Below are 13,076 nucleotides of genomic sequence, written 5' to 3'. Positions count from 1 at the left end.
ATGAGGGGAGGTCCATATGCTTTAATATGACCAAATGCTGAAATATTTTTCACATCTTTGTGATCACTCTTGATCTTTATGTCTTTAATATTAAAACTAAATAATAATAAATTCATTAATGAATAATAAATTAATGCACAAAAGACCTTCTTCCATATAATTCCAATATTGTACACACACACATATACATATATACACACACACACACACACACACACACACACATATATATATATATACAATTTTGGAATTATGAAAAAAGGTTTCTTGTGCTCATTAAGGCTGCATTAATTTATTTGTGAAATATTATTAAATATTATTGAAATTAATAATATTTAATAATTAATAATTTAGCTGTTTTCTATTTTAATATATTTTAAAATGTTATTTATTCCTGTGATGGCAAAGCTGAATTTTCAGCAGCCATTACTGCAGTCTTTAGTGTCACACAATCCTTCAGAAATTATTCTAATAGTTTTTTGCTGACTAATATTTTTATGGTAATATTTTATTTAAATATTTTATTTTTTTTCAAGAAATTAATACTTTTATTCCGCATACTATATCATGTAAACTTCTCTCAGTGTGTCACGCTTAGGTCCATGCTGTGAGAAATGGCCATTAGTCCTGCAGCCAGTCTCCTTGCCCACTGCAATGCTCTTTCTGCTTATATATGTGCAGATTCACGGGGGCTTATCCAGGAGGAGAAGAGAGGATGGAGCAGTAACGTGTTAATGTGAGGACGACCCACTTGATAAACAGCCACGAGCATGAAAAATGACATTGAAGAGTGCCAGAAGACACAGAGAGAGAAAGCGAGAGCATGTATGTGTGCCATGCACAGCATATCCTAAAGCTTAAATGGATCAGATTAGTTGCTAAATTTTGCTTCTCAGTAATGCATCTACTAGTCATTCTCATCTTCTTAATTCTACAAAAATAAACAGGCTATCCATACATGTTTGTATTGCCTGCAAAAATGTATTCAACCTCACTGTTTTGAGATTTTTGTGTTTAGCACATTCTTGGGAATATCTTATTTGTATAAACAATAATAATTGCTTGTGAAGGGAATTACAGCAACACTGATTTAAGTTAAAATATGCTTGTGAAGGGATTAGAAGTTACTGTTACCTGAGCTCGAATGATTGAAAGTGAGTTATGGTTATCTTCACCTCTCTTTAGAAAAACGCATTGTCGTTTTTTTAATCATTAAATATTTAATTTTCCATTTATCACTTCAGTGAGCTCAATTTTTATATTTGCAATTTAACCCGGAAACATATTCCAGCCTGGGATCTTGTTATAGCAACTCATGCAGTATGGAGCATGGGCCGAGGGGAATGAAACTGGGACATGGCGGTTGGGGAGACGTAAGAGAGGATGATTAAGGTGTTGCCTGTGGTCTATGCTGAAGGGAGGGGAGGAAACAGAATGTTTCCAAAATTCAATCAGATCTGTGAGCACTATTAGTAGATTCATTTCCATTATATATTCAGCAATGAAAGCAGTCAAGTCTTTCATCAGAGACTGCATGTAATGTAAGACTGTTGTAAGATTCATGTGTGTAAAAAAAAAGTGTTAAAAAAAGGAAAAAGAAAAAAGAAACAGTCCGGACTGGTCTCAAGAGGTTGTTCAAAGCTGTGCAATGCAAAATGTTAATGCAATTTTAATTACATTTGCTCCATCATAGAATGGAAATCCAGAGATATAAAGACACATGGCTGTATGTTCAGCTCATCAAATTAATTTAGGTTTCATGTCATTTGTTTTGTGGAGGTGAGAGGGACCTGTCCATGGTCCTGAAGGCAATGCAAGCTCACAGATGTGGACAGCATGTTGGAAGTCTTGTATGGTAGTCCAGGGCCATAGCGAGTGGTGGGAATGACTCAAGCGCCCGCAGATCTATGGGACTCCCAACAATTTCTAATTTTATTTTGAAAAAGGTAAGTGGCCCAGAATTCCTAGCTACATCCCTCTTCACATATACCACAGTAATGCCATGGAGATATGCTCTGTATTTAGCTTTTATGGATGGTAAAACTTGTGTAATTTAGCACTTTTCTGTATGATTATAAAATATTAATTTATTTATGATCGCCTGTTCTCATTGAGTGAGTCATCACATTTCAAAAGAGGAAAATGAACAGAATATCTATCAGACAAAGAAACTTCCTTTATAATTTTAATCTTAGATTTATAAAGTCCATTTTCAAGTACCAGGGAAATGAAACCGTTATTTCTCTCTTTATTAAGAGAGAAATATAAAAAATGCATTGAACACAGCTTTCTGTGAACGCATTTTCAGCATCTGATATATATATATATATATATATATATATATATATATATATATATATATATATATATATATATATATATACAGTATCTCACAGAAGTGAGTACACCCCTCACATTTTTGTAATTATTTTATTATATCTTTTCATGTGACAACACTGAAGAAATGACACTTTGCTACAATGTAAAACAGTGAGTGTACAGCTTGTATAAAAGTGTACATTTGCTGTCCCCTCAAAATAACTCAACACACAGCCATTAATGTCTAAACCGCTGGCCACAAAGTAAATACACCTCTAAGTGAAATTGTCCAAACTGGGCCCAATTAGCCATTTTCTCTCCCCGGTGTCATGTGACTCGTTAGTGTAACAAGGTCTCAGGTGTGAATGGGGAGCAGGTGTGTTAAATTTGGTGTTATCGCTCTCACTCTCTCATACTGGTCACTGGAAGTTCAACATGGCACCTCATGGGAAAGAACTCTCTGAGGATCTGAAAAAAAAGAATCGTTGCTCTACATAAAGATGGCGTAGGCCATAAGAAGATTGCCAAGACCCTGAAACTGAGCTGCAGCATGGTGGTCAAGACCATACAGCGGTTTAACAGGACAGGTTCCACTCAGAACAGGCCTCGCCATGGTCGACCAAAGAAGTTGAGTGCACGTGCTCAGTGTCATATCCAGAGGTTGTGTTTGGGAAATAAACGTATGTCTATTTTAATATATATATATATATATCTATATTAAGACACTGGAATTCTTGACAAAGTAGTTATTCCATAAGCCTGGCACAATCTTTTATCATTATTATATATTTAAAATGCATTGAAGCAATTTTGTGTTAAAAACAACAACAACTGGTGTCAACCAAATCAAAGTCAGTGTGGCATAACCAACATGCAGGAAGCCATTTTGTTGTCATATGACTAGACAAAACAAAACAGACAACACCCCTTTAGACCCTCATGACTGTGTGGTAGGATCAACTTAACGACTCAAACATTACCTAGAAATACATGTTTGAAAACTTTTTTTCAAAATGTGTTCAATTATTTAAACCTGTAGTCAAGATGCAAGGACATTTTGGTTACAACCCCATATAATGGTTACACCCCCTAATTATTTTTAGCACTTTTTTGTTGTTGTTGTTGTTGTTGAACTTGTCATTAAATCAAAATGTGTTTAGAATTTTTATTTATTTATTTTTTTTTCAAAAACGTCTGCAATCAAAACAAACACAAACATTTGGAAAATGACACGTGTGTTTTGAAGTAGTTCTTAAAAATGATTTCTAATTTCAATCACCTCCCTGCTCTTATTATCGTTCGTCGCCGATTACCGTGTATGTGTGCAGTGCTCCTGTATGTAAATGAAGGGATCAACTCATAAGAAGGCGCGCGACTAGAGGGAGGAGAGCGAAAGAGAGAGAGAGAGAGAGAGAGAGAGAGAGAGAGAGAGATAAATCTGCATTATTCCTCCAGAAGCGGGACTGAGGCAGGAGTCCGCGATAGAGGAACCACCTGCAGACAGCAGCCGCCGTCATTCTCCAGCAACGCCTCAATATGTTACGGATTTGATTCAACACTGTAAACGACAGATATTTCCTTCATACAGTGGGTGAACACACACTGTCGTGGAGATGCAACAGTTTAAGAATTTATCGATTTGCCTCATTTCCCTCTTATGTGGGTTGACAATTGGAGGCTCTCCAAGTGTTCAAATTGGTATGTTTAGTGTGGGCGTCATTTTTGTAAAATGAACGTTTTAATTCGTGTGTACAGTATAATTGTTTAACATACATTTTGTGTGTGTCGTGCAGGGGGCTTGTTTCCGAGGGGAGCTGATCAGGAGTACAGCGCGTTTCGGATCGGAATGGTTCAGTTCGGAACGGCTGAATTTAGACTGACGCCTCACATCGACAATCTGGAAGTAGCTAACAGTTTCGCTGTAACTAACTGCTGTAAGTTATGTCACCTTTTTATATATATACACGTGATTGCATAGTTTACGGGGGTTTGTTTTTATGTATTTTAAACAAAAGCAGATTTTGGCAATTGGAATGAATAGTCTGAATGCTGAAGTTTTAGTGTGGCTATTGGTAGGAATTCGTGTATAGAGGGATGTGAAGTTGGTTTCCACAGTAACGGAGATGAGAATGAGCTCTCATCATCAGAAGCTGCTTAACCATGCTATTGTCTTCGGGTCATTTCCCTCCGTTTTCGGCAAAGAAAATGCTATAAATACTATCGTTTTTGGCACAGGAAGCAATATTTTTGACATTATTATATATATATATATATATATATATATTTTATTACAAGTTTAAAAGATCTACAGAATTTTATTTATTTATGATGTAGAATTTGACCAAGTTATGACCCTTTCACTTACGTCCTTTTAGCATGTTGTGTAGCTTTAATTATTTATTTATTTATATTTTTTAGCCTCTCTCACACACACACTGTTTTCTATCTTTGGGTACAATGGGGTGAAAGGCCACGATGTCATTTTTTTGACATCATGATCAACACCAATGGCATTTTTTAAAACACCTGTAGTGCTTCAGGTAATTGTTTTGCATAAGTGGGATGTAATGGATTGGTCACGACAGATGTGCAAATCTGGCCTATATTGGCAGCTTCCGTCACACACAGTAGTGTTATAAATTGCATTATTATTATAAGTTATGCAAAAGTGGTTATTTCAATGTTATGCCCCAAAGGTTTTTAATGCTCTAATGCTTTAATGCTAGAGTTATTCCATGAAAGAAAGAAAATAAATAATGTTAAAAGATCACCAATTGATCTTTAGATCTTAAGTAGTCATTAATGCAGACAAAATGTATGCCATTAAACATCCATGTAAAACTATGGCATAATATTTTATTTTGTAGGATTTGTTTTGTGGTCTATCAGCATCATGAGGCTAGGTAACATACAGTTGTTAACACATACAGTTGATAAAACATGCATAAACATGTTTGCTGTGTTAATGTGGGTAGCCTGTTGAACCTGAAATGGTCAAAAGAGTAAGACGAAGACATTTCCAATGCACGAGAAACCTCTTTTATACTTTTTTTGCCCATCACTGCATTAGATTTAATCAGCACAGAACTTTATGAGATTATCATGAATAAATGAAGCCTTTATTAAGTGGATCACTTATTTTTCAAGGATTTCATTTAGTATTCAGTGGGCTGTTGCTAAGCAATATTTCAAAAAGGATTCTTGTTGAAGAAACTCTCTTCAAAAGGTTCAGTTATCATTTTTTCCTCATGAGCACCATATAAGAACATTCTATACAGTGATGGTCATGAATGTGTTAGTTTCCTGTTCATTACGGATTAATTTTTAAACCTATTCCTTGATATTGTAGCACGTATGATCTATTACTTGATTTTCAATGTATATTTATTGAAAAACTAGGAAATGTTTGAATGCCAGTTAGCATACAGATGTGTTCCCTGTTTGTAAAGTACGCATCCCATGGGTTTTGTCTTTGAGAATGTATGTCAATTTTGTCTTTTAACTGGGTCAGTCTTGCATATGTAATCTACAATTTTCAGTTTAAATTTACTTTAATCTCACCTCTCTCGAAATCATTATTTCTTCAAGATGAGTGTTTTGTTGTAACAATAGGTCTTTCAGGCATTGTTCCTTTTATTTCTCATACATAAAAACCCCTAGATGGCACTATGCATTTACAGGCACCGCTTTATCATTTCCATCTTTCTCATAGAGTTTAGTGTCTTCTTCTAAAAGCACCTGGGGAGACTGTATCCATCAGCCGTATTTAACCTAGACCACATTCTATGTCATTTAGACACACTTCCTATGGATGTAGATCAGTCATGATGTGTTTTACTTAACATGAAGCATGTGAAGAACACAGTGGATGTTATGATCCAACAGATCTGACTAGGTCTTTGGTCTCTGGTATAGGAAAGACTTCACGGGTCTTGTTGGTTCGGAAAACATTTACGCTCTAAACCTGACATTTGCTCTGTGTTGTTGGTTAGGAATGAGTCAGAACGATCTTGTTACTGAAGTATGACAACTCCAGAACAGATAGAGCGAATGGCTCAGTGTTAAATGTTTATTTTTTTTTAATGAGACAAACAACAAGATGTGCCACCTTGGTAGGAAATACAGCTAATGAGACTGTTGGCAAGATGCTGTGTTTTATACCAGCTCTTATCTTCAGATGTGAATCAGCCCGCTCACAATATCTGATAACCTGAAAAGCACTTGTGCTTCTTTTCTATAAATACGGCTTGGTTGTTTGTCATTTGCAGCTTCAAATTGATATCCACTGAGAAATGTGTTCTCAAGAAGTGTTGAAGTTAACATATTTTATGTTAAGGTGCCATGATTAATGGTAGGTTAAGAACTATTAAAAACGATAATGTTAAATAACAGGCTCTGATTTGACCATGATTGCTTGCCCACCTCTCTGAACAAACAAAACAATTAAAAAAGACAAATAGGTTAGACTGAATGATAAAAGACCCCAGCTTTTAAACATGAAAGCTTTATGTTTGCACAGGGCCTCACAATCTAATTTAGTGGATTTATGAGTCATACTTATATGCATATATTTGAATCAAGAAAGCAGATGTGCTGGTCAGCTTTCCTTAGGCTTTCCATTTATCTGGAAGACATATCTGCAGCATGTTTGCTGACATTACACAAAATATAACACAGATTAGTTGTAGATAAATACGGTTAAAGATTCTGCCTCTCCTTGGCATTTCTTAAAGATTAATTATTAAATTAATGGGATGAAAAATGTATCTTCTTTTAGTATAGTTATGTGCAACTCACAATCCTGTACACACTAGTAAATGTGTGTTATGTATTAGTATTTGTCTTGATAAAAAATGATATCTTCTGATTGATTATTTTGGATATCAAAATATTTACTCAGACTAATCAATGTGAAATCAGCTATGTGTCTTATGAGTAATTTTGCTTTCTAAGTAGTTTCTCAGGATGTTCATTTACATGTAAGCTGAAAATCTTCCATTTGGGAGCATTTATTGATATCCACTGTGGTTGGAACTCGCTTCAGTGCATTTGTGCTTCATTAAATGCTCTAACCAAGAAACATACAGACATAAACCCCTAGAAATATCAGAATCCATAAATACAGCAAGCAACCTATCTATGCTGATATCCTCTCGCTGCAAATCTAGTTTGGGAGTGTGTGAAATCTATTAACCATGGGAAATAAATTACGTGATCATGATCAATAGCTGCGTGTGTTTCAATCCTTGCTTCTTGTCAGTACATACACAGTCCTTGGACTATCCTCCGCTAACTGGGTGATTCGATCCCTTTTCAATTAAAGAGACCTGCTGTTTTTTCCTACCTGACACAGTAGGGTTCTCAGGAGTGCTCACTCTGATCCGGCTGTCACACAGCAGCCTGGGAAAGGCTTTAGTGCTACACTGCTGAGAAAAAGCACGGAACAGAAAAAAGCATTAGAAACTGTGAATGATTTGAAGTCAGGATCCAAAATAAACTTTGACACACCTGCCGAAGCCAAGTGAATTGAGAACATTTATTTAAATATTTCTTTCTGACCATGAAATTGTATTTTGCATATAATTTTACTAAAATATATATACCTTTTTGTTATTATGACTGACATTGTCTGTTGGCAAAACTGCACCTGTCGCAGTATGACTCATATTTCCGTTTTGGTGGCTTAATGCAGGAATATTTCACATTTGCATTGTCTAATATTAGCTAAGCCTTATATTTTCCAACAAGGTAAAAGCAACAGATTTTTTCTTTAAAAGATGGTTTGGTTTGAATTGTTACATCACTTACATCAACAAGCATCAAATGATCATAGTTATACAGTAATTTGTCTTAAAACATGCATTATGTCACAGTTCCCAATGAAGTCACTAAGCAACTGATGAGTAACTTGGTTTTATTTACTGTTCAAAATTTTGGTAAATGCTAGTAAAAAGGAATTCTAAGCAAGTTGGACAATGCATGAAAATAAAGAAAAGCAAATTTGAAAGAAAGCGAGCAAGAATGAAAGATGAAAATTCCCTGTGGCAATTGAAAGAGGCTGTGTTGGGAAGACGTCTTCATTGAAGTGCAGTATACAGCAGCTCCCCGCACAGGGATGACCCCCATCTATTAAAAGCCCTTTTTTCCCTGGCTGCAGCTACATAACAGAAATGGCCTGCATAAATTATCTGACAGTTCGATTTCCACTTTCTCTAGTCTTCTCATACAGAAGGAAGCAGTAATTGTGTGCCATCCAATAAGAGCTTTTAAGGCTGAGTCGTGTGAGGCAGCGTAGCTTTGTCATATTTCGGTTTAAGTCCAGTACATCATCTCATCATGACAAATGAGTGAGAGTCAGTACTGGTTAACATCTCAATATGGCCTCTCTTTTAGTCTGTGCTCAAACCTGTCTGCCTCTCGTGTATAAAAATGGATATTGTTTATAGCTCTGAACTAGAGACGTACAATTGTGGATATATAGAGAGTCACTTTTTTTCTCATGATGATTGTCATATTCTAATCTGAACATTAGGGTACTAAATAAAATAACATGCAATTTACATTCAGAGGTTCTGAATGATTTTTTATTTTTGTTTGCTTCAGCCTATTTTAAAAAACATAACAAATCGATTGAATAAATGATTCAGTGACTCACGTAAATAGGCAGTCACTCGTTTGTTCCTGAATAAATCAGTGTTTTTTTTAACAAACTGACTGATTAAATTATTTAATAGATTTAACTCATAAATTCACTTGACACTGTAACGGGGCGAACAAGACGTGAGACGTGCGGATCCATTTGCAAGCTTTATTCAAAGGCGTGATTACAAAAGAAGCAAGTTTCATTCAGTGGCAAACAGGAACAACACAGGCAAGACAAAGAGTAATCCTAGGGCAAGCGTGGGTCGACGATCGGCGAACAATATCCAACAGGGCAAGGCAGAGAGATAATCCAGGCACACAAGCAATAGTCCAAGAGAGGTGCAAACAGAGTTCGAACGGCAAGGCAAAGAGGTAAACCAGGAAACACGGGCAAGAATCAAAACACTAGAAAACACACAAGGCAAGGCAAGACTATGATAACTGAGTGGGCTCTGTAGAGTAGCTATCGCTAGGAGAGTGATATATGCTATACAATACTCGGCAGAGAGGAAGAGGAAGTCCATGGTTTATGTAGGGTGTGTGATCAGTGCAATCAGCTGTGTGTGTTGTCAGTGCAGTGGATGATGGGAATTGTAGTCTGAGGTGGCGTGCAACAGTTAGTGTGGTGCAAGAGTCCACATGGTGAGCGAGTGACCTCTGGTGGTGAGTTAACGGAAGTTAATAGACCAGATTCATGACATAGCCCCAGGAGGAGGGCGGTGGAGCGGAGGCGGAACAGGGGGAGGGACGGAGGGCCAGGTCCACGTGGAAGTGGAGTGGCCAGGGACCGAGGCAGAGTTGGCAAAGCAGGAAGCCAGGGTGGAGTCGACGGAACTGGAACCCACCAGAGCGGAGCAGATGGGACTGTAGCCCACCAGGGCAGAGCAGAATATCTTCACGGCAGAGCAGGCGGAGCAGAAGACAACCAGACCTGAGCAGACGAAGCAAAAGACCACCACGGCGGAGCAGAAGACCACCAGAGTGGGAGAGAAGACCACCAGAGCGAGACAGCCGACCTCAACAGCGGAGCAGACAGACCAGGAGCCCACCAGTGCGGAGCAGACAGGGCAGGAGACCTCCACGGCAGAGCAGACAGAGCAGGAGCCCACCAGTGCGGAGCAGACAAGGCAGGTGAACACCACGACAGATCAGGAGAGCACCACGACAGATCAGGAACCCACAGCAGAGATTGGAACCTAGGGAAAACTGAGCCACACGAGACAGACAGAGAATCGATGGCCCTAAGGGACGAGGCAGAGAACACAAAAAAATCATCAATAGGTTCACTGGCTGACACGGGCCAGGTTCAAAATCGGGTTCATTGACTAAAACTGAACATGATGACAGTTCATAAATAGTCTCTATGACAGTGACAGAGTTAACATGAAAGACATGGGATTCATTGATAGTCTCTGGGCTCATGGGCTCATAGTCGCAGGCTTAAGGGTTCCAAGGCGGGCCTCTGGGTTGTGACAGACAGAGCAACAAACTCTGTATTGGCCTCCTTGAGAGTGGTTGGACAGACAGACAGTTCAATGTTAGACTCAAGGACTGGAACAGGACATACAGATAATTCAGGATCTGGGGCATAGACAGAGACTGAAGCAGACAGTTTGTTGACAGAAACTGGTAAAACAGACAATTCAAAAACAGACTTATTGAGGGAAACTGGACTGACAGACATTTCAGTGATTGAACCTGGACTAGCAGACAGTTAAAAATCAGGCTCTTTGGTCAAAACGGGACAGACATAGAGTTTAAACTTAGACTCCTTGACTGAGACGGGATGGGTGGATAGTTCATTAATGGTTTCTTTGGCAATGACAAGGGTAACAGGACAGCCATATCATTTCTAATTTCATGACAGGAAGTGGGTTAAGAGTTCACGAACGGCCCCTAGAGGTGCAACGCAGTCAGGAAGTTCACACATAACCTCCTAAGTTGTGACTGACGGGACTGGTAGTTCAAAGGCATCCTCTTCGGCTGGGTCAGGACAGGACAATGGTTCATAGGCCGTGACATGAGCAAAGGAAGGTTCATTAATGGCCTCCGTGGCCAGTTCAAAGCAAGGCAAGAGTTCACAGATGGCCTCTATAGCCGCGACAGGGCAGGACAAGGATTCATAGACGGCCTCCATAGCCGTGACATAGCAGGACGAGGATTCATAGACGGCCTCCATAGCCGTGACAGGACAGGACGAGGATTCATAGACGGCCTCCATAGCCGTGACAGGGCTGGACGAGGATTCACAGCCTCCATAGCCGTGAAAGGGCAGGGCGAGGATTCATAGACGGGGCGAACAAGACGTGAGACGTGTCTTGTTCTTGATTACGTGAGACGTAATCCAGGTACACGAGCAATAGTCCAAGAGAGGTGCAAACAGAGTCCGAGCGGCAAGGCAAAGGGGTAAATCCAGGAAACACGGACAAGAATCAAAACACTAGAAAACACACGAGGCAAGGCAAGACTATGATAACTGAGTGGGCTCCGTAGAGAAGCTATCGCTAGGAGAGTGATATACGCTATACAATACTCAGCAGAGAGGAAGAGGAAGTCCATGGTTTATGTAGGGTGTGTGATCAGTGTAATAAGCTGTGTGTGTGTCGTCAGTGCAATGGATGATGGGACTTGTAGTCTGAGGTGGCGTGCAACAGTTAGTGTGGTGCAAGAGTCCATGTGGTGAGCCAGTGACCTCTGGTGGTGAGTTAATGGAAGTTCATAGACCAGATTCATGACAGACACCACCTACTGATTTAACCATATAACCCACAGAAAAACAATACTTAAATGCTGTTCTGTACTGATCTTTCTATTTAGCAAAGAATCCCACAAAAATATTAAGCGGCCCAACTGTTTGTAACATAATAATAATAATAAGTGTTTCTTAAGCACGAAATCAGCATATTAAAATTATTTCTGAAGGATCATGTGACTCTGAAGACTGGAGTAATGATGCTGAAAATTCAGTGTTGGCATCATAGAAATAAATACATTTTTAAATGTATTAAAATAGAAAACACTTTTTTTAAAATTCTAATAATATTTCACAGTTGTTTTTACTGTATTTTTAATCAAATAAATGCAGGCTTCGTGAGCATAAGAGACTTCTTTCAGAAACATAAAAAATATTACAGACCCCAAATTAGTAGTGTATCTAAATCATTGTTGTTAAAGATATATGTGCAATGACATGAAAGGGAACTTCTATGTAAAAAAAATTAAATAAAAACATATATATTGCATTGAATGCATGCACCTGTTTAGGCTACACAAAGCACATTCATTAACCTAGTAAACAAAGAAATAAAACATACTTTCCAGTCAAACACTATCACTGCCGAGATAATAATCCTAAAACTTGAAATGTGCATATTTTATGTTTTTTTTGTGTCTTTTTCACAGGAAACGAAGGGACTTCCAGCTAGTATCCCTCACAGCCAGCGCTCCAGACTGTGCCATTGTTTCCATAGTGATGAGCTTTCCCTTATAGGAAGACTTTTCTAACACCCTGTGGTTTATCTATCTGTTCCTAAGCTTGTACACTTGCCATCGAAGAACTCCCTTAGAATGAGCATATGTGTGTGTGTGTGTGTGTGTGTGTGTGTGTTTCTATGTGTGGGTGGAATATGATTTGTCCTGCCAGAGTGTGAAATCAACTTCACCACACACACTCTTACACATACACACACACACACACACAGGAAAGATACACACTTTATTCGACGGTCACCATGGAGATGCTGGGTTCCTTTAAAGGGTTGCATTTACATAATGGAAATTGCATCTATCGCTGTCACCCTGCTGTAATCCATATAAAGTGTTCATGACTGAAATTAAGCATGACTAATCATAGTGGTTGCTCTCAGTTTGTGGTTACAGTGTGCATGTTTGAACAGGAATTCTCAGAAGTCAATTCAGAACAGTGTTTGAAAGTCCATAAACTGTGCTGCTATTCATGCTGACCGCATTATAATAACTTTCACTTTTTCAATCTACACAGATAATTACATTATTTTAAACTCATGTTTTGAAGACAGCATGTCATTTTTAAAAAGCTTAAAGCACTATTAGTATAAAAGCACTATTATAAAAAAGAGTGTTTTGATTCTGAATTC

At 38.3% G+C, this 13,076-nt stretch overlaps 1 protein-coding gene across 1 annotated transcript in view; it reads left to right on the top strand.

The window, feature by feature from the left end:
- Positions 1-4,120: 4,120 nt before the first annotated feature.
- Positions 4,121-13,076, top strand: part of LOC306883072 (glutamate receptor 2) — a gene marked incomplete at its 3' end in the record, with an annotated part of 30,781 nt that continues 21,825 nt past the window's right edge. The window contains exon 1 of the mRNA XM_079438152.1: positions 4,121-4,253. Coding sequence (XP_079294278.1) covers positions 4,166-4,253 — 88 coding nt within the window. The 5' untranslated portion in view covers positions 4,121-4,165. The remainder of the gene's footprint in view (positions 4,254-13,076) is intronic.

The sequence above is a fragment of the Barbus barbus genome (assembly GCF_936440315.1).
Source record: "Barbus barbus genome assembly, chromosome: 17".
NCBI classification, from domain to species: domain Eukaryota; kingdom Metazoa; phylum Chordata; class Actinopteri; order Cypriniformes; family Cyprinidae; genus Barbus; species Barbus barbus.
Note: the sequence above shows the minus strand (reverse complement) of the source record. Positions and strands in the feature narration are given on the sequence as shown.